This window comes from Amblyraja radiata, chromosome 9, assembly GCF_010909765.2.
Source record: "Amblyraja radiata isolate CabotCenter1 chromosome 9, sAmbRad1.1.pri, whole genome shotgun sequence".
Taxonomy (NCBI): domain Eukaryota; kingdom Metazoa; phylum Chordata; class Chondrichthyes; order Rajiformes; family Rajidae; genus Amblyraja; species Amblyraja radiata.
This window is the reverse complement of record NC_045964.1, coordinates 7,350,982-7,372,811: the sequence shown is the minus strand read 5'-3', so window position 1 is coordinate 7,372,811 and position 21,830 is coordinate 7,350,982. Positions and strand designations below refer to the sequence as shown.

General features: G+C 40.9%; 1 protein-coding gene across 16 annotated transcripts in view; it reads left to right on the top strand.

The window, feature by feature from the left end:
- Window positions 1-21,830, top strand: part of rbm25 (RNA binding motif protein 25) — a 67,845-nt gene that overhangs the window by 31,139 nt on the left and 14,876 nt on the right. For 15 of the 16 annotated variants that reach the window (XM_033026619.1, XM_033026614.1, XM_033026605.1 and 12 more), the window contains 11 exons: window positions 2,538-2,595; window positions 4,517-4,677; window positions 6,419-6,595; window positions 7,682-7,765; window positions 10,235-10,563; window positions 13,865-14,006; window positions 15,348-15,437; window positions 17,573-17,646; window positions 17,742-17,892; window positions 19,660-19,978; window positions 20,496-20,770. In XM_033026619.1, the coding sequence (XP_032882510.1) occupies window positions 2,538-2,595; window positions 4,517-4,677; window positions 6,419-6,595; window positions 7,682-7,765; window positions 10,235-10,563; window positions 13,865-14,006; window positions 15,348-15,437; window positions 17,573-17,646; window positions 17,742-17,892; window positions 19,660-19,978; window positions 20,496-20,770 (1,860 nt within the window). The remainder of the gene's footprint in view (window positions 1-2,537; window positions 2,596-4,516; window positions 4,678-6,418; window positions 6,596-7,681; window positions 7,766-10,234; window positions 10,564-13,864; window positions 14,007-15,347; window positions 15,438-17,572; window positions 17,647-17,741; window positions 17,893-19,659; window positions 19,979-20,495; window positions 20,771-21,830) is intronic. The other variant, XM_033026610.1, reaches the window with a different exon arrangement.

Genomic DNA, 21,830 nt, shown 5'->3' with positions numbered 1-21,830 from the left:
TATGCCTCTCATAATTTTATAAACCTCTCAAGTCTCCCCTCAATCTCTGATGCTCCAGAGAAAACAATCCAATCTCTTCAACCCCTCGCTCTGGTTGAAATACTCTAATCCAGGCAGCTTTCTATTAAACCTTCTCTGCACCAGCTCAAGTCTCCACATCTTTCCTGCAATGGGGCAATCAGAACTACACACAATGCTCCAAATATAGCCTAAGCAAGTTCTCTAGAGCTGCACCATGACTCTGAAATTGAATGCCCCTTCTAATGAAGGCAAGCATACCATACGCCACCTTTACCACTCTATCTATGTGCTGCCACCTTCAGTGAGCTATGAACTTGGACTCCAAGATTCCTCTGCACATCAATGCTGTTAAACAAACACCTTGCCATTAACTGTATACTTACCCCTACATTCAACCTCCCAAAGTGCAACATCTCACACTTGCTTGGGTTAACCTCCACTTGCCTCATTCCCCTTATAGAAACATTTCTATATCCCGCTGCATCTTCTCCTGGGCCTTTCTTGATTAACCAATAGTTGGAACTTTGTATAATATTTAAACCAAAAAAAAGGTCATTTTGGAAGGGTTATGTGGAAGGTTATTTGGCTGAAAGCTGTTGCTATTCTTGCTTGACCAACAAGAATCTGATTTGCAGAAGTGATGAGCATTTATCATACACTGCGCTTGAGAAGAGCTATTGTGGCTATCAGTGGTTACAGTTAACCCAGGAAGGAAAGTTACAGTAGAAACTAGGAACTGCAGATGCTGGTTTATACCAAACATAGACACAAAGTGCTGGATTAACTCAGAAGGGTCAGGCAGCATCTCTAGAGAAAAAGGATGGGTGACATTTTGGGTTGGGGCCCTTCAGACTCGCAGTGGAACAGGCAAAATGTAGAAACAAAACTGCAGATGCAGGTTTATACAAAGGTAGAGTACTGGAGTAACTCAGTGGGTCAGACAGCATTTCTGGAGAAAAAAGGATGGGTGATGTCTTGGGGTGGACCGTTCTTCAGTCCCTTTTGTCAGGAAGTTTACATACACCTTCTCCAGCCTCAGCTATTGCATTTGGTGCTCTCAATGAGGCTCTTCTACACTGGTGTGACCAAACGTAGAGTAGGTGACTGCCAAAAACTTTGCTCCGTCTGCCAGGGGTTGAAGCTCTCAATTGCCAGGCAGTGTAATTCCCCATCCCAATACCTATTCCAATTCTAAGTCCTCAAACTCTTCCACATACAAACTGTTAGACCAGTATCTTGTATTCTGCTTGGGTAGCTTACAGCCCAACAGTACAAACAATGATGGTACACAAAAATGCTGGAGAAACTCAGCGGGTGCAGCAGCATCTATGGAGCGAAGGAAATAGGCAACGTTTCCTGCTGAAACCTTTCTTCAGTCTGAAGAAGGGTTTCGGCCCGAAACGTTGCCTATTTCCTTCGCTCCATAGATGCTGCTGCACCCGCTGAGTTTCTCCAGCATTTTTGTGTACCTTCGATTTTCCAGCATCTGCAGTTCCTTCTTAAAAACAAAGTACAAACAATGAATTCACCAATTTCATGTCAAATATACCTCCTGCCTCCTTGTCTACCAAGCTTTTCCCTCCTTCCACGTGCATGCCGTTCTTTCCACTCCACAATGCCCAATCATCTTGTTCCTTCCCCCTCCTCCATCCACCCCTCCTGGTCCCATTTTTCTATTCTCCCCTTGTCGCCCCCATTTCCCCCTTCTTCCCACCATCTCTCCCTCCACAGTTCACTCCACTCCCAACCACCTCATCTTATCAGATTCCACTATTTGCACTTTTTTACCTTCTCCACTTATCACCTCCAGTGTTGGTTACCATCTCTATTCATCCCTCCCACTGACTCATTTCCTCACCTGGATCTTCCTCTCACATACTAACTCTTGCTTCATCCTTTCCCCTCACCCCTTTAGATCAGCTATCTCACCTCCAGTCTTGATGAACGGTTCTGGCCCAGACACCAACCGTTGTTTTCCCTCTACAAATGCTGCCTAACCCACAGGGTTTCCCCAGCAGCTTGTTTTCCAATCAAGAAATCAATATTTTCACATTAGTGTTTGTGGCTGGGAATTCTGTCTTTTGCTCTAGAATTTTACCTACATTCTTCCATATAGTCATTTTGGTGATGATTTTTTTTTTGAAGTAATTGAAACAATATAGAATGATTAAAGCAGTGATTGATGAGTAGTGGTGAATGTTTTTTCAAACGTATGCCTGTTTTTTTATTTTTAATTATTCAGTAGCATCTCATAGAGACATGAGTCTAATCCAGCCCTCCTTTCTTCCCTGGCTCCCTGCTCTTCTCCCTTCCTTCAACCTTCCACAACCCCCCCCCCCCATGCCCATCCCAGCTTTTTCAATCCTCATGCATATTCAGCCGATTATTTATATTGGCTCAACAATTCATCATTCATCTTTAATTGCATTACAAAGATAGTAAACTTTGAAATTGCAGTATGCCATACTGAATGAATAAAAAGTTGTATTATTAAAGTGATTCCTCTCAATTTATAGAAATGCGGCTTGGTTTTAAGCTGGAAGAGAGTCCAAGGAGCTTCAGGAAAGTTGCAAGGTAAATACATCTTGTAATTGTGAAGTTACGTGATTATTTGCCAGGCTTCACCAACTTGAATGTTTCTTGTATCAGTTTGTAAGTAATTGTACATTTGCTACAGGAAACTATTATATTTTAAAGAGTACATTATTGAAGTGGATGCTCAATGTTCTAAAATATACCAGGATATGTGCATCCTCAGATGAGTTTGCCTGCATTGCTATCTCTATTCGCTGTTTAGACAGCTGTTAGAAATTCACTGGATGCTTTAAAAAAAAAAAAAAAAAGTCATTTGTATTGTTGCGTTTATGAGAATATGAAAGGAACATTGTTCGTATTCATCATGTCATTGTCTTGGAACAAGATAACATTAAGGCTAACATCATTCTGTGTTTTGTATTGAATTCTGTCTTTACTTTGTGTACTAGTCATGTCTCTACTATTTATTTCATTCCCCTTACATGTTTTTCCTCTACCTGCTCAATTTTTGTAAGGTGTCCTTGAGACTCTTGAAAGGCGCCCATAAATAAAATGTATTATTATTATTATTATTCTTTACACGTGTTACAGCTATTTCACGTGATTCACAAATAGGGTGTTGCACTTATTGATTGATATTATCGTCACGTGTACTTGATACAGTGAGATTCTTTGTTTGCATACAGTACAAGTATGCAAGATTTGCCACGTAAAGGGTGTCGACAGAATTACAAAAGTATTCAATATAGTCCACCTTCCTTCTTCTCCCCCCCCCCCCCCCCCCCCCCCCCCCCCCCATGCCGGATCCCTCTTTGTTCTTGGCGGCCCCCTTGTTCTTGGCGGCGCATCCTCCTCCAACCACCAGGACATAATCGACTAAAGTCACAGCAAAGAATTGTCTCTTTCAAATTTCAAATATTCCTTGAGTATTAATATTACCGTGTTGTTAAATAACCTGCCACTTAAAGTTGACTGTTACAGATGTGGACATTTGCGTTAGTTCCTAGAGATTTGAAATTATAACTTTTAATTTTAGTTTTTCTTTCCTTTGAAGATTTGACACTGAATTCGTCCATCTTAAATTTCATCTGTTTCTCAGTCATCACAGTTTTACTTTCACAGTGTCAAATCCCATTGCATAGATAGTTCTTTGCCATAGCTTAAAACATAGAAAATAGGTGCAGGAGGAGGCCATTCGGCCCTTCGAGCCAGCACCGCAAAACCTTGCATATGAGGGCAGATTTAAATAATGACAAACGGAGCAGAAATCTTATCAATACTTGTGCACTTAATTTACTTGTGAAACTTGTGAAACTATAATGCTATGAATTTATAAACCAAAGAAGGATGTATTATTAAATAGCATTGTTAGATTTGTGTGTTCTCATTTTCTCATGTCCTGTAAATTTTAACCCTCCCACTAGTTGGACCATAGCCACCCCCCCCTCCCCACAACCGCGCGTTGAGGGGACGGGACCCAACGGGTCCCCCTTGGTCTAGTTTAAATTAAAAATGCAGATGGAACCTTATTTGACCTAAAGTAGAAATGAAGAAATCGGTATTCGTAATTTAGCATGGAATATTTATTGGGGCCCCTGATTCCTGAATTTTTTTTTGTATTGTCGGTCAAAAAAGGCTGAGCACAATGCATGATGAATATTATTGTCCAGTGAATTCCAATGTATAGAGAATGACGTGTTATTTGTCTGGTGAAAATAAATTGTGAAAACCGAAGATATGCTCCAGACAATCATTTACAGGGAAAATTTATATGTTGTTGAAAGAATTAGCCCATTTTATCCCAATTATCACATTTTTCCATTTCAATTCTATATGATTTCACAAATTATTTATTGGAATCGCTGCATGTAATTGTGCAATGAAATCATTACCGTTTTATCAACTTGCATACAAACATCATACCTTGCTAATATAAACACATCTTTTTTTTCTTTGCTAGCATTCGGCTTTTGTGAGTATAAAGAACCAGAATCTACACTGCGTGCATTAAGATTATTGCATGAACTTCAAGTTGGAGACAAAAAGTTGCTTGTAAAAGTTGATGCAAAGACCAAAGCCCAGCTGGATGAATGGAAGGCCAAAAAGAAAGGAGTCAATGGAGTAGGTTGCATTTCTAGAAATGGCTGAGATTTGTGACATTTATATTCAATTCTGCCCACTTAATATCTGAAATAAAAAGAGTGAATGTTGCAGATACTCAGCAGTGAGGCAACATGTGTGGAGAGGGAAACAGAGTTAACGTTTCAGGTCAATGTTCAATCACAATTCTGAAATGCAATGAGATTGGTTTCAGTGCAATTATTAATTATGGTGGTGTAGCATCATCACAAGAAACGTTGCCACCTTTTGCCCTGTGGTTAAATCACTGAATGTCGAATCCTGAGGCTGGATTTAACTTTCCAGAGGTATTTGTAAATCCCACCCTGGCAGATGTGGAAATTACATTTGGATAATAAAATGTGGATTTAAAAAATATATATTTCTTGTCCACATCTGTGCACTATACAACCAACTGATAATTGAAAACCTCATTGACCCTCTGGAAAATAAATCTATGGCTGTTATCAGGTTTGGCTTAAATGTAAATCAAGGTGCATATCAGTTAATTAACTCCTAACTGTCTGCTGTAATAGCTTAAATATCCACTTATTTCTGCTGCATTCAGACACCGTAATAAAGCACGCAGAATTAACCTAGGCACTAGATTTGGATGAGGTACAATTGCACAGTCTACCCTGCAAAATACATGTCATGAACATCTGGGAACTAATATCTCTCAGCCACTGTGAAGTTCCATGCATCATTTCAAACATGGGGAAGGGAACCTATTGCCGCCTGTTATCCTTAACCTGACAGGGCCTTGTCATCACTTGGTATGTGCACTGAAAGTAGCAGTGGCACAGAACGCACTCTCACTGTTTATCATAGAGTGTGGAATGGAGGCCCACCATGTTCAGACCGACATCACTCTCAGACTGAGTCTTCAATGTAATGAGTGTGACATAGTGAGTGAACCAACTTGAGGGATGAAACTACATCATCTTCCCACCAAGCCGTCCGTTATAGATACACTGTCTGACAGCGCGGCTCGGACTTCACATTGCACAGTTCTCATGGTGACCCAGTAATGACTTCACATTCATCACACTCATCATTATAATAGTGTTCAATAGAATGGAGTCAGAACAGATTTGAATATTTGTTTACGTGATGTGCTTTGGACTATCAGCAATATATGGTATCCCATCATAATCAGTGTCATGTATAGTCCAAACTGCTGTTTGGCCATGCATCTGAGGGTTCACAGTTTAGTTTAAATTTAGTGATACCTCTTGGAAACAAACGAGTCCACACCGACCTTTGATCACCCGCACACTAGGAATGTGCTGACACTAATTGCTATGTTGCCCCAGTGAATAATGATGCGTTTTATGAAAGGCAAGTGTACAAAATGAAGATAGTGAAGTATTACAGCAGAAAAAGTATTTGAAGAAGTGAGCCATTTCACTTTTGAATTGTACTGTACACTGACAATGACAATGACAATTAAAATTGAATCTGAATCTGAATCTGAGAATCTTTAAGAACAAAAATGAGTAATATTCTGCAATCAAGTATCTAAAGGATTTTGAATCTGGATGATCAATAATGCAGCAAGCTTAAAAATAACATTAAAAAAAATAAAAAGCTAAATCTTGCCCTTTGTGTGTATGTTGATACATTCTACAAGAATGCAAAAGATACATTTTTTAGAACTAGGAAATGCTTAATTATGTACCAGCATATTTTTATTGATCGTTAATAATAGATGTGTTATTTTGATTCTTGCTGCATTGTGAAGGATACAAAAACAGAGGATTCATCTGATGATGTTGTGGATGAGGAAACCAAGAGAAGAGATCAGATTGTAAAGGGAGCGATTGAAGGATTAATAAGAGAATACTCCAGTGAACTAAATGCACCTTCCCAAGACCAAGATGCACATCCTAGAAAGAAGAAAAAGGAAAAGAAAGAGGAGGTATGGTATTTTTATCTTCCAAATTGCTGACTACTTGTGGTACCAAATAATAAAATACTAAAGGACTTGCCCCACTACGAGTCATCCCGACTTTTTTTACTCCTGGACATTTTTCATCGGGATGAAAAAACGTCCCGCCTTACCTGATGCCCCGAGTACCTGCGGTTAGCATAACGAGCTGCTACGAAACATCCACGGCCTCCTACGGACTCGTTATGGACATTCTGCGAGTTCGAATCGGGAAAACTCGGGAGAATTCGTGAATTACCTGGTACAGTGGGACAGGCCCTTAACACTATCCTACACACACCAGGGACAATTTACATTTTTCTTACTTCAGCCAATTAACCTACAAACCTGTACATCTTTGGAGTGTGGGTGCATCCGGAGAAAACCCACGCCGGTCACGGGAAGAAGGTACAAACTCTGTACAGACAACACTCGTAGGCAGGATTGAACCCGGGTCTCTGGCGCTGCACCACCATGCCGCCCCTAAACAACCTCAAGTCAAGGTTTCTACAGTTGTAAACCAGATTGAAGATTACATCATAACATTTTCCTCAAGGCTCCATTATATCTTTTTCTGAGCATTAGCTTCTTAATGTAACACTCCTTTGAGGCCTACCGTTAAAAATGTTGCACAACCTGAACTAAAGATTTTAGTAATAACAACAGTCAATTCTTTAACCTCTCCCAATTTCTATAAAGAGAAATAATTTAGATCCCAGTTCACCACTACAGTAATGATCTATTCATTTATGATCTAATAACACCCAAAATCACAAAGAAATCGAGAACTAAAAAATATGACTGCTGGAGTTAACCGCAGTTGTCACATTCACTTGAGCAGTTCTAGTCCAGTTTGAGCTTGCCAGTTCCTTAAATATTAACCCTAGCATTTTCTGTTTTTACTACATGGATGGATATGCATGCCATATTTCCAATAGTTGTAGCTTCTTCGCAACTGCACACTGCTGGCACAAGATGTACTATGTTTTGATGCTTAATCCAGTTGCATTTTTATTTGTGATATCAAAGGGTAAATTATTTAATGGTGTAGATTGAAACTCTTGTTTTGTTCTCCAGGATGACATAAATGCAATGGAAATGGAAGAGGATAAACGAGACCTAATTTCTCGAGAAATTAGCAAATTCAGAGACACTCACAAGGTAGTACCAATATTTTTATTTTATTTCTACAAATATGAGCACAAGAACTACACACACTCGCTCTTTCCTTAGAAAGCTGTTAGGTCATTAAAAAAAATACTGTCAGTAGATTTCATTTGTAAAATTGAGGCAGTCAGTGACTATCCCTTTCAGTCATTAATATATGGATGAATATTACTTTGGGCCCATTTTAAGTGAGATTTGCAGAGGACAAAATAAATTCATCCATACTGTATATTTGCACGTATAATCTGATTTTTCGCAGGTATGCTTAGAAATGAATTTTATGGGGGATAAGATTGTCATGTATTTATTTAGTCATTAGAATTCAGTATTAGTTCTAAACCCATTTTGAATATCAATTGATAGACCAATGGATGTTAAGATTTAATGCGTTGTCAGGTTATTTTTGCTTATGCATTTAATAACCAAATTTAATAGTGCAGGAATTAAAGCTGGAAAGTTTTAAGAATAGAAATTTGAGAAGGAAGAACACAGTCTAGAATCCTGCTCTAGAGTTATTGCCTAAGGGAGAGTAAGTGGTTCTATTGAATCATAGGCCTATCTAGTTGAGCATAGAGAAAGAAACTGGGGCAGGGAAATCCACAACATATACCATATAACATGCATGGAATAATGTACATGCCCTTAAAGCTAATCTATTCATTGACCCCCACCATTATGATAGAGATCATATGGTGACTAAAGCAAGATGAACTCAGAACTTGTGAAAATGCATGGATAGGATGTAAGTATGAGCTTCAGTTTCTTTTTTATAAAATTCATGGATGCCCCCTTAGAGAAATATGCAAAGGTGCAGCTGGTTATTCTTTAAAGTCTAGTTTGCTCTCACAATCTCGAATAAACAGTTTACTTCCCTACTTTTGTGGTTGAATGCAATCATTTTTAATATTGGGATCTTTTAATACTTGCACAGTCAACCTTTGCATGTTTTGACTCTTATATTGTAATGTATTTGCTGCAGTCTTTCAGACTGTTGCTGTCAGAAGTTCAGTTTAACAGGGGGTGTCCATTTAGAGCACTGATGAGTCTGAAGAATGTGAGGTAAGACCTAATAAGCTTATCTTTTTCCTCTCCTTTTTCCTTTGCTATCGTTTTGCATTTGCTGTGTAAATAAAAGTGTTATTCTCATTCATTTCCCTTTTCTTTTAAAACTAAAACAAGTTGTTTTGAAAATCTCCATTAACATTGAAGTAGTTTGAATCATTTGCCTTTCAGTTAATAGTGCTTTTTAATAGCTTAAATGAAAGTAGGAGCCTTGAAATCAGGGAAATAAAATATTAAAGGTATGGTGAGGTGTCACGTTTTGACCTACCTTTCAATATTTCTCCCCGAGTTGTGTCAAACCTGTCCCACTAAAATATATTTAGCTATAAGGGATTTCAAAGTTTTGTAAGTATGTAGAAGAGTGTTTTTACTTCTATTTTTTGCCAAGTTATTAGGTTTTAGAAGAGGTAAGTTTATACTAATCCTAATTCTGTTAAGCCTCATTGAATTCTTGTCCATGGAAGAAATGGCCTTTTCTGTAATGTTTAAATATTTTGTGCCTTGTATGTAGGGAGGGCAATCTTAACTTTGTGCACCCGCAGCTGTAGCAAAGCAGAATATATGGAGGGGAATATGACGGCATGCTTATGTGCCCTGTTTCAGTACACCTTAATACCTAGAAGCATTTCTCAAGCCAGATTATGCATCTGCACCTAATTCATTTGTCGGTTTTAAAATATATTTTGCATCTCTTTTACCATCAGTTATGGCAGTGACATCATTATATCCATCAGTAGGTGGTGGTGATATTGTTTTCTTATTGCCTCATGCTGATTGGATAAATTGATGTGTTGTAAAAGCTTCCTTTTCACTATATTTTTGCTGATTTGAAAGTCATTGATTGCCGAGCGACTACAAGATTTTTGAGGTAAGAAACTGTGTTTACAGTTTAATACTTTTGAATTGTTAAATAATGTTTGTTTTTTTAATTTACTGTGCTTAATTGTAAACTAGGGATGATGTATTGTATGTAACGCCTTGAATATTGTTAAAGTTGTTTTTTTCTAATGTGTTGGCATCTGCTGGTGCTAACAATATGGTTATTTTATTACTTGTGAACAATTTACTTGCTCTTCCCAGAAACTTAGCTTGTAGGCAATGTTAATCCAGTCTTGACGATCCAAGTCCTAGCAGACCACCGTAAGTCAATTCACTTCAAAGGATGGATTGTAGTCTGTTCATTTTCTAGTAGGAATTCTGGACAGTAATGTTTTTTTTATTAAAATTTGAATGTTTTATCTGTACTTAAATCATTATCTAAAATTATGTCTTATAATTGATATTGTTGACAAATTTTATGTCAACGTGCTTTTTATGATCTTGTGATTAATGCATTCTCTGTAGCATTCTGATGCTCTAAACATTGTCCCTAATGAGTAAGAATCTTTTTTTAATTTTTAGAAACTAGAAGAAGAAAAAGGAAGGAGAGAAAAAGAAAGACAAGAAGTTGAAAAAGAAAGAAGAGATAGAGAAAAGGAGCGCGAACGAGAAAGAGAAAGGAGAGAAAGAGAGAAGGAACGTGAGAAAGAAAAGGAGCGTGAACGGGAGCGAGAGCGTGAACGAGAACGGGAGCGAGAACGGGATCGCGACCGTGATCGCGACCGGGACCGTGACCGTGAGAGAACAAAGGATAAGGAAAGGGAGCGAGACCGTGAAAGAGATCGCGAACGGGATAAAGAGAGAGAAAGAAGCCGGGACCGGGAGAGAAGCAAGGATCGAAGTCGATCAAGGTGATCTTTTTAGGGAAGCAATCCCTAATTTCAGTAAATTAGTTACATGAAAATATTGTTTCCTTTGATATGCTTTTGAAGGCCCTGGTTATAGAGTCATACCGTGTGGAAACAAGCCCTTCACGCCATCTTGCCCACACATAATGGTAACTCTGAAAACGAAGGTACGCAATAGGCTTGTGATCGACGCTGACACGAGGTGCTGCCTGTCGAGCATTCGTCCTCGTTCTGATTGCCTGGTGGCTGCGAAGCAATTTCAGCCATCCCATTGACTAAGCATTGGCAGACATGTTTTAATAAATAGGGCTGTTTTTTTTCAATTTTTTTTCGGGGATCACGATACTGACCAAGAATGTCTGATGGGGTGTGGGGCCAAAAAGGTTAAGAACCACTGTAATAGATTTAATCTGCTATCATTTTTAGAGGTCCAGTATGACTTTTTATATCCTTGCATTTTTTTAAGCAGCAAGATCTTAAGTCAATTTCACCGGGTTATTACTTTTCTATTGGCGAGTGGGTATGTTAATGAAACAGGAAGTCGGGTTGAGTTATTTAAAATCCGTATTTAACAACGCAAAATTGTACATCAGTATTCTTATCGCATTTCCGTACAAAATACGGAAAATCCGTACTACTTGGCAGCTCTGCATAGAATTAAAGGAGAGATAGCTGAATGGATAGAAAATTGTCTTAATGGATGGAAGGCAGAGGGTGATGGTGGCAGGTTGCTTCTCGGGCTGGAGGCCTGTGACTAGTGGTGTGCCTCAGTGATCGGTGCTGGGCCCATTACTGTTTGTCATCTATATCAATGATTTTTTGAGAATGTACATGGCAAAATTAGCAAGTTTGCAGAAGTGGGTGGTATTGCAGATAGTGAAGATGTCAGAAATTGTAGCAGGAACTTGATCGGTTGGCCAAGTGGGCTGAGGAATGGTTGATGGAATTTAATACAGAGAAATGTTATGGAATTTTGGAAAGTATAACATGGGCAGAACCTACACAGTGAATGGCAGGGCTCTGGAGAGTGCTGTAGAGGGATCTAGGAGTGCAGGTACATAGTTCCTTGAAGGTCGAGTCGCAGGTAGACAGGGAGGTCAAAAAGGCTTTTGGCACATTGGCCTTCATCAGTCAGAGTATTGAGTAGAGAAGTTGGGTTGTCATGTTGTAGTTATGTAAGGCATTAGTGAGGCCTCATTTAGAGTATTGTGTTCAGTTTTGGGCACCAAGTTACAGGAAAGATATTGTCAAGTTGGAAAGGGTACAGAGAAGATTTACGAGCATGTTTCCAGGACTCGAAGGTCTGAGCTACAAGGAGAAGTTGAAAAAGCTGGGACTATTCCTTGGAGCGCATGAGGAAGGGGGGTGATCTTGTAGAAGTGTATAAAATCATGAGAGGAATAGATTGGATAGATGCAAAATCTCTTGCCCAAAGTAAGGGAATATGGTGAAGGGGGAAAAGACAAAAGGAATCTGAGGGGTAACATTTTCACACAAAGGGTGGTCGGTGTATGGAATGAGCTGCCAGAGGAAGTAGTTGAGGCAGGGACTATTCCAACATTTAAACAAGTAGACAGGTGCATGGAAAGGACAGGCTTAAAGGGATATGGGCCAAGTGCAGACAGGTGGGATTCTATTAGTCTATTAAATTTCAAGATCTGGATGATTCTTTTTGTAAGCTTTGATCTGCCTGTCGCGTTCCAGGTTTAAACACAGCGCTGCCAGTTTAACATGTTTAAACAAAGAGCTGTTGGCTACAGCGCTCTGGGTTCTAAATATAGCGCTATGGGCTTTAAACACAGTGCTATGGGTCACAGACTGTTTGGGAAAAATCTTGTATAACAATGAGTCTTTGGAATTCTCTTTCTCAGTGGAAGTTGAGCGTTTGCTTGTTTTTCAGGCAGTGGTAGCATTCTGGATAAGCCTAGTGGTGAAAGGTTACCAGTGGGATTGCAGTTACATTGGGATTGGCCTTGATTTTACAGAACGGTGGGTGGGCTGAAGGGGGGGGGAGGGAGAGATGAAGAAGGAGAGAGGGGGGAGGGAATAAGAGAGGGAGGGAGAAAAAAGGAAGGAGAGCGGGAAAGGGGGAGGGATGGGGGGGGGGGAGGGAGGGAGAGGAGGATGGCGGGAGAGAGAGAGGGAGAGAAGGTGGCTACCAAAATGGCTTCTACATCATCATCTGGTGCTAAAAGCAGGAAGCAGCCGTTCAAACAGCAGTATACAAAGAGATGGCAATGAATACACTGTCAAGTAAGGTGCATAGAAGACATGTCAATTGGCAGAAAAGTTATGCATTCTTGTACTCTTACATGGGTATGACGGCACATTAAAAAAAACATTTTTTTTCAGCAAAATGGCATTGCGTAAAAATACTTTCCTTAGCAAAATACTGATTTTCAGGTACTAGAATACTGAAATGCTCTGACAAAACTTGACAGCTCTGCCCATGCGATGTAACCTTTTATTGCAGCCTAACATGTGGAACCTTGTCAAATGCTTTACTGAAGCCCATATATACATCTACAGCTCTACCCTCATCAACCTTTTTAGTCACATCTTCAAATAACAGTTCACCTCGATCTTTTTCAATTGGTTCCTATAATGGTGTGGTAATTGTTTTAAAATGAATATTTGGTGCAAATTACACAAGCTTGCAACAAGATAGGGGATAATAAGTCCCTGCCAAAGCGAAGTGCAAGATTATTGTTTAGCATTTAATATATTCTGCTTCCACTGCTCCCTGGGGCAGTGAATTCCATAAATTAACCACCCTCTGGGTGAAGAAGTTCTTCCTCATCTCAGTTTTAAAAGAGCCCCCCCCTTATTCTGCAACTATGTCCCTATCATCATAACAGCTTAATCATGATGAGGTAAACGGGGGGGGGGGAAACCTGGATGCTATTAGCTTTTCACTCCTGATCTTTATATTTTGTTCCTTTTACTGTTTTTCCCTTTGAGCACACTGTTCATAAACACACTCCAATATTCCTGTTCCATATCTACACAGCAGGAATGTCCTGCTTTCTTTTTAACCAGTTTTGTCTGTTATATAAATTCAAACCATAAACGTCTTCCTCTCGCTCTATTATATTTCCTCTCAGTGTTTTCTCCATCTCCCAAACAGTCATCAGGTAGGAAGAATGCGAAGATGGTTTCTCGAGTTTATTTGGTATAAGCGGTGCATTCTACCTTGGTGCCGGAGGTGTATCTAGATTCAGTTACTTATACTTAGCTGTTTATTTAATGGCTCCAGTTTTCAATGGACAGGAACATGTTAACACTGCTTATGTGTATGAATCAGTTACTTAGATGTAATGGAAATTTGCAGAGAGAAAAGCCGAGAAAAGGAGAAGAAAAGAGATCGGGAAGAAGATGAAGAAGAAATGTATGAACGCCGGAAACTTGAGAGAAAGCTCCGTGAAAAAGAAAATGCATACCAAGAGGTGGGAAGCTGAAATCAGCACTAAAATAGGGCCAGTTATTGTATGATTAGAGATACATGAGATAAACTGCCAGAGGCAGGTTTAACCTGTCCGGGTAATCTTGCCAATGTTTGATGTTCTGTAGAGGGACGTTTCGGGTTAGGACTCTTCTTCAGACTCCTTGTGGTAGGAGGGGAGAAAACTGGGAAAGAGAGGTAGGGGCAGGACAAAGCCTGGCACGTGATAAATAGATGGGTGGATTGGCAGATGGGTGGAGTAAGTGGTAACGGTCAGAGATGTAACGGAACAAAAGGGTGTCCAATAAGGAGAGAAGAGGAGTGAAAAGTAAAGCCGGTGGAAGGAGACGGTGAGGAAGCAGAGGAGGAGTGGAACAGTACTAGAAAAAAGGTGCACATCGGGATGGGGAGAGGGAGCACAGGAAAGAGCGAGAGGGTAGTGGGAGTTTTATTTGAAATTGGAGTTTAATGATCATACAATTGGGTTGTAAGCTACCAAAGTATAATATGAGGTGCTGTTTCTCCATTTTGCATGTGGCCTCACTCTGGTAATGAAAGCGGTCCAGGGAATGGGAAAGGGAGGGAGTTAAAATGGTCAGCAGCCAGGAGATCCAGCAGACCCATCATAAGTGTTCGGCAAACCGGTAGCCTGGTCTCGCCGGTGTAAGGAAGGCTACATTGGGAGCACCAAATGCAGAAGATGAGGTTTGAAGAGGTGTATGTTAACTTCTGTTGCACCTGGAAGGACTCCTTTCCTTCTGTAATGGACTGACTTTTCAACTTTAAAGCCCTGTCCCACTGTACGAGTTCATTCAAGAGCTCTCCCGAGTTAAAAAAAAAATAATCAAACCTGAGGTAACCACGTAGAATGAACGTAGCGGGTACGTCGGAGCTCGGGGACGCCTCTTAGCGGCTCGTAGCGCTAACGGCAGGTACTCGGGAAACGTGGTAAGCTTGGGAAGACTCGTGAAGATTTTTCAACATGATGAAAAATGTCCACGAGAGCCCCGAGTACCTACGAGCGGCATTTTCCGTAATTCTCCGAGTTCGAATCAGGGCAAACATGGGGGTGAAACAGGGCAAACATGAATGAACTCGTACAGTGGGACAAGGCTATTGGTTAACACTAAAAATAATTTATTTTTAAAGCATTTTTGCAATTAGTCATTTTTCAGACCTAATGACTTTTTCAAGTTAATTTCAAGATTTTAAAGACACAATGATATTGATGTCTCATAACGGTTGCTGTTATGGATTTGTGTCTTCCTTATTATTTCAATTGGATTTCAAGATGCTGTGTAATATGGAATGGTGGATTTGTTTAATGTTTGGCCTTTTGATCCAGCGTCTTAAAAATTGGGAAATAAGGGAACGGAAGAAATCCAGAGATTATGAAAAGGAAACTGAAAGGGAGGAAGAAAGAAGAAGAGAAATGGTAAGTGTGATCTACTGAGAAACTTAAACCAAGGCCCAAGAATTATCCATTGACAAGCTATTGCTTTCAATCAATCCGTCATTTCTGTTTCTGCTTTGTCATAATTGAGGACCTTTTCCTATTGTAGATTATTTCTATATTTAAAATTTCAGATACAAATATGAAACTATGTTCCAAGCAGACAATTGGATCCAGTTATCTGTTACCATGTCCTCCAAATTATCGCCAGTGCAAGTGGAAACATTTTCATTTGAGAGATCATTTGCCATCAACAGTCAAAACAAAAATTCAATAATGTCCTTTATAAAGCAGGGCATGTGATTGGCATCCCATCTTTCAACCTAAACTCCCATTCTCTTCATCGTATTGTGATTGTGGTGTGTGCTATCCACTGAATCATACTCAACGTCATCTTCTAAACTGAGATCTACCTCCAAGAAGGATGAGGGCATCCGGAAAGATAAACACCACCATCTATAGGTTCCCGTCCAAGTTGCACATCACGTTGACTTGGAAGAATCCAGGTTCAGTCCTAATTTCTCACATTTCATTTTCACTGGGACTAAATCGTGGAACTTCCTACCTAATATTGACGCAGCTGGTAAAGCTGCTGCCTCACAGCGCCAGAGGCCTGGCTTCAATCCTAACCTCCGGTGCTGTCTGTACAGAGTTTGCACATTCTTCCCGTGACAGCCTGGATTTCCTCTGGGTGCTCTCGTTTCCTCCCACACCCCAAAGATTCATTGTCCTCTGTAAAATTGCCCCAATTGTGTAGGGAGTGGATGAGAAAGTGAGATAGCATAGAAGTCGTGGTCAATGGTACACTGAAGGGTCTGTTTTCATACTGTATACATATATCAGAACAGGCAATAGTTCCAAGATGCAACCGCTGCCACCTTCCCAAGGTAGGCCTCAGCAGCAAAGCTAACGTCATGAAAAGTGAAGAAATAGAAATATAAAAATTGTTTTGATTTGTGGATTGTATCTCACCATGATGATTCATGCAGTGTATTAAATTTGGCATATGCTGTTGGCATATATGGCATATTAATGTGTGATGTACATATATGGCACTTCTTTGAGTGAGGCTTTTTAAGGAGCATTATGAGTATTGCGTATTTGAAGTATTGTGAGCAGTTTTGGGCCCCATATCTGAGGATGTATGTGCTGATGCTGGAGAGGGTCCAGAGGAGGTTTACCAGAATGATCCCAGGCATGATTAGGCTAACATATGATGAGTGTTTGATAGAACAGGGCCTATACGCGCTGGGGTATAGAAGGATGAGGGGGGACCTCAATGAAACTTACCGAATGGTGAAAGGCCTGAATAGAGTGGATGTGGAGAGGATGTTTCCACTAGTGGGAGAGTCTAGGACCAGAGGCCATAGCTTCAGAATAAAAAGACACCTTTAGAAAGGAGAGGAGGAGGAATGAGTTTAGTCAGAGGGCGGTGAATCTGTGGAATTAATCGCCACAGAAGTCTGTGGAGCCTGTCAATTAATATTTTTAAGGCGGGGATAGACAATAGGTGCAGGAGTAGGCCCTTTCGACCCAGCACAGCCATTCAATGTGATCATGACTAATCATCCCGAATCAGTACCCCGTTCCTGCCTTCTACCCATATCCCCCGACTCCACTATTTTTAAGAGCCTTATCTAGCTCTCTCTTGAAAGCATCCAGTGAACCTGCCTCCACCGCCCTCTGAGGCAGAGAATTCCACAGACTCTCAACTCTCTGTGAGAAAAAGTGTTTCCTCGTCTTGATAGATTCTTGATTAGTATGGGTATCGGGAGTTATGGGGAGAAGGCAGGAGACTGGGGTTGAGAGGGAAAGATAGATCAGCCGTGATTGAATGGCGGAGTAAACTTGATGGGCGGAATAGCCTAACTCTGCTCCTATAACATGAACATGACCTTCTCCACGTGTGTTTGTGTGGCTTTTTGCTGCTGGCTGAATAGGTGGTACCGAGAATGAAATGTTGAAAGTGGGTCATTCCCTGTCAGTGGTCTTGGCCTGAGCAATTGGTGTTTGTATCATAAACTATGCTGCATGTCATTCTACTGGTTGGATTTGATTAATTCTAAGCATTCAACTGTAAATAATTTGCCACTTCAATGCACCTTTATTGTCCACAGACAAAAGAGGCAAAAAGACTGAAGGAGTTTTTGGAAGATTATGATGATGATCGAGATGATCCAAAATATTACAGGTGAACCTGGTCTCCAGATCTTCTGCAGTATCACCAGCCTATATTTTCTCATCTTGTGCTGACATATGTGAAACAAATTTCTGGCTTAATTGCAGAGGGAGTGCTTTGCAGAAACGCTTAAGGGATCGAGAAAAAGAAATGGAAGCAGATGACAGAGATCGCAAGCGAGAGAAAGAGGAACACGAGGAGATTCGGCAGCGTTTGTTGGCTGAAGGGCACCCTGATCCCGATGCAGAACTTCAGAGGGTAAATTATGGCTATTGAGGCTGCTCTTTTTATTAAGAGCTATGAATATTGTCAACAAACATTTCAATTGTGTGAAACAATAAAGTTGTAGCTGTGTTCAAATACATGATTTTAATTAAATAAATAATGAAAGGAGTTTTATTTTACAAGGTACAATATGGATGAAGACTGTCATTTTCTAATAGTTTTAAGTAGAAAAATCAATACTACATTCCTGTGTTAACATCAACTGGACAACAATTATTGCACAGCTAAAGAAAGTAATCTCTTTTAATCTACCATGTACTGATCTGAAGCTTCCTCAAAAAGATGCATTTGAATGGCGGAGCTCAACCACTATTCATCCCACATGTGGATAGATGCAACCAATAATCATTTGATTTATCGTAAGAATTTCCAGCAGATACATGAACTTGTTAGTATACAGTCTTTTATTCAAAGTCGGGTCATGGCCAATATAACACAGAATCCCATGACAAACTACTTGGTTTTGAAAGAGAAGGCAATATTAACAACCTATGGGGAAACTTTCTCTTCCCACATGGTAATCTTGAACGAGTAAAATAAAAGGTCAGTCCCCTCAAATATCTGGTAAGAACATTGTCACGTAAAAGCAAATAATTCATACGCCCAGCCATTATTTGTTTATTGTTGCAGCATCTCTGGATAGAACGTGATACTAATTGCCGTACTAGGCTGCCATAGGCAAGGATTAGTTTTACACCATCATTGCAGGGTGTTTGACAGAATTTGGGTCATTATGGCTTAGCTATTTCATCAATAAGTAACAGCCACACAGACATGGAAATCCCTGGTTGGTGTCTAACTGTCTGACTTTGCAGTAATAAGAGTAATAAAACTCTTCAAATAAAAACAGCGTTGAAAATACTCTGCAGGTCAGGCATCATGTGTGGAGAGAGAAACAAATTTCTCTCCAACTCCCGTCTCCACCCCTTCCACAGAGACCGTTCCCTCCGCAACTCCCTGGTTAACTCATCTCTTCCCACCCAAACCACCCCCTCCACAGGTACTTTCCCCTGCAACGCAGAAGATGCAACACCTGTCCCTATACCTCCTCCGTCGACTCTGTCCAGGGACTCCGACAGTCCTTTCAGGTGAGGCAGAGGTTCACTTGCACCTCCAACCTCATCTACTGTATCCGTTGTTCAAGATGTGGACACTTGTACGTCGGCGAGACCAAACGAAGACTGAGCGATCATTTTACGGAATACCTTTACTCAGCCCGCCTGAACCTACCTGATCTCCCGGTTGCCGGACACTTTAATTCTCCTTCCCATTCCTACACAGACCTTTCTGTCCTCGGTCTCCATTGTCAGAACGCAAATTGGAGGAACAGCATCTCATATTTCGTTTGGGCAGTGGTATGAATATATTGATTTCTCTCACTTCAGGTAGCCCCGGCATTCCCTCTCTCTCTATCCCTCCCCCACCCAACTCGCACTAGCTTCTCCTTTTGTACCCTCCAAACAACAAACCTGTTTCCTTTACCATCGTTACTTTTTTGCATATCTTTTATTCATTATTCTTAATCTCTCTACATCATCGTCTATATCTCTCGTTTCCCATATCCCTAACCAGTCTGAAGAAGGGTCTTGACCCGAAACGTCCCCCATTCCTTCTCTCCGGAGATGCTGCCTGTCCCGCTGAGTTACTGCAGTCTATCTTCGAAACAAAGGTAATGTTTGTTTCCTGGGGGACTAGACATTGTTTAGAGTGGAGCTAATGCTATTTACTTGCTATCAACAGATGGAACAGGAGGCAGAGAGGCGGCGGCAGCCGCCGATCAAACAAGAGCCAGAATCAGAGGAGGAGGAAGAGGAGGAAGAAAAACCGGAGAAAGAGGAACGCCGAATGGAAGAGGAAGAAGAGCCTGAGCAGAAACCCTGTCTTAAACCCACATTGCGCCCTATCAGTTCTGTCCCATCTGTTTCATCGGCAAGTGGCAATGCTACACCGAATACTCCTGCAGATGAGTCTCCTTGTGGCATTATCATTCCACACGAGAACTCTCCTGATCAACAGCAAGAGGAGCAGCGGCCTAAAATTGGGCTCAGCCTGAAACTAGGTAATGGATTAAAGAGTTTAGTATGTACCTGCCACTGCTCTGTGGCTCCGAGTGCTTTTGTATTCTCATTCACAAGGCATTTAAACACAGATTTATTTTCTCAATTCACGTACAATGCAGACTAATAATATGAAAATCTCAGTCTGCAGACTAGCAAGATGTTCTGTAATATGAGTACTGGCAATCTGATCAGTTACTGGTGGGGAGCTGGAACTATAAATAGCTTGCATGTTTATAGATAAAACAAGAATGGGTGTAATGGTGAACTAAAACATATAGGTGTGGGTGAGCTGAGGGTCACAGAGGAAAAAGAGCCCTGCATTGCTTTTATGACTTTATCCGACACTAACTTCATTGTAGGAAAGCTTTTTGCCATGATTCCTAATATTGATAACAGAATAAAGTTGATCTCTGCTATATTCAGTTCATGTAATTTAGAATACACCTTTACATACTCCCTGTATTTTGTGGTCATGCTGATTTATCACTGGGCCTGATTTATCTTTTCTCTGTTTAGGTGGCTCCAATAGCCCGAGTCAGCCAATTTCGGTGAAAAGAAAGAAACTTCCCGTTGATAGCGTTTTCAATAAGTTTGAAGATGAAGATAGTGACGAAGTTCCTCGGAAGCGGAAGCTCGTCCCTTTGGATTATTCGGAAGATGAGAAGGGTGCCTCCAAGGGAAATGTAAATACAGAAGAAAAACGGAAACACATAAAAAACTTGATTGAGAAAATTCCTACAGCTAAACCAGAACTTTTTGCCTATCCTCTTGACTGGTCTATTGTGGACACGGTACGGTTCTCTACTTGTATTTGTGAACGTTTCACCAATAAGAATAACTGCAACAAATCTCTATTCCCAATATCCTGGAATTGTGGACAGAAGTGAACAGTATATTGCTTTTTGTGTCAGTAGGAACTGCAGTTGCTGGTTTAGCCCAAAGATAGACACAAAACGCTGGAGTAACTCAGCGAGTCAGACAGCATCTCTGGAGAGAAGTAATAGGTGAAGGTTTGTGTCGAGACCCTTCTTCAGACTCTCTCAGAGAGTCTTGAACCAAAACGTCACCTATTCCTTTTCCCAGAGATGTTGGCTTACTCCAGCTTTCGTTTTAGTCTTTGTTTCTTTATTCCATTCATAATTCATAATTTCATCTTTCCTGTTCTGATGCAAGAGAGTAATACGGTATAAATTATCTTCATCAATAATTATCTTAAGTGTGCTTAAACACCCGATGACATCCCAATCCGCCAGGAGCTGTGCGCAATGTACCAGCTTTTTGAGTAGAGCCTTGGTCTGCTCCCACTTGCCATCCTCTGAGGGACCATTTCAATCCTCTCTAGCCACTTGCTTCCCTAGCTGACTTGACCTTGGAGTACCCAGCAATTGGGAGGAATTGCCAGAACGGCCCAACTATTTAATGGGTGAAGGCTGTTTGGGGAGATGCATGAGGAGCACTGTGATGGTTTCAGCTGCAGGTGTGACTTGCCATCAACCATTTGTCTGGGCCCCACCCCATCCCAGAACATCCAAGGATTCCTGGCAATTGCCCCAGACTGGACGCCAGGGTTTTAGTGTCCAGGGGACCACTCCAACCAATCTCAGGGCCTCCAGTACACACACCCATACTAGACTGACAGTTCCCAGGACCCACCTGATCTCGCATGGGGCCAGGAAACTCGCCCCGTGTTAAGTCTGAGATTTCTGGCTGCCACCCCAGCAGATCCAGCAAATACCCATCGCATCCCAATCCAGGAACACACCTCATCAGACCCAAGATACTCGCAATACATCCCATGCCAGACCCAGGATTGCCAGGGTCCATTCCAACCCCTGGGGCACAGTACTGGTG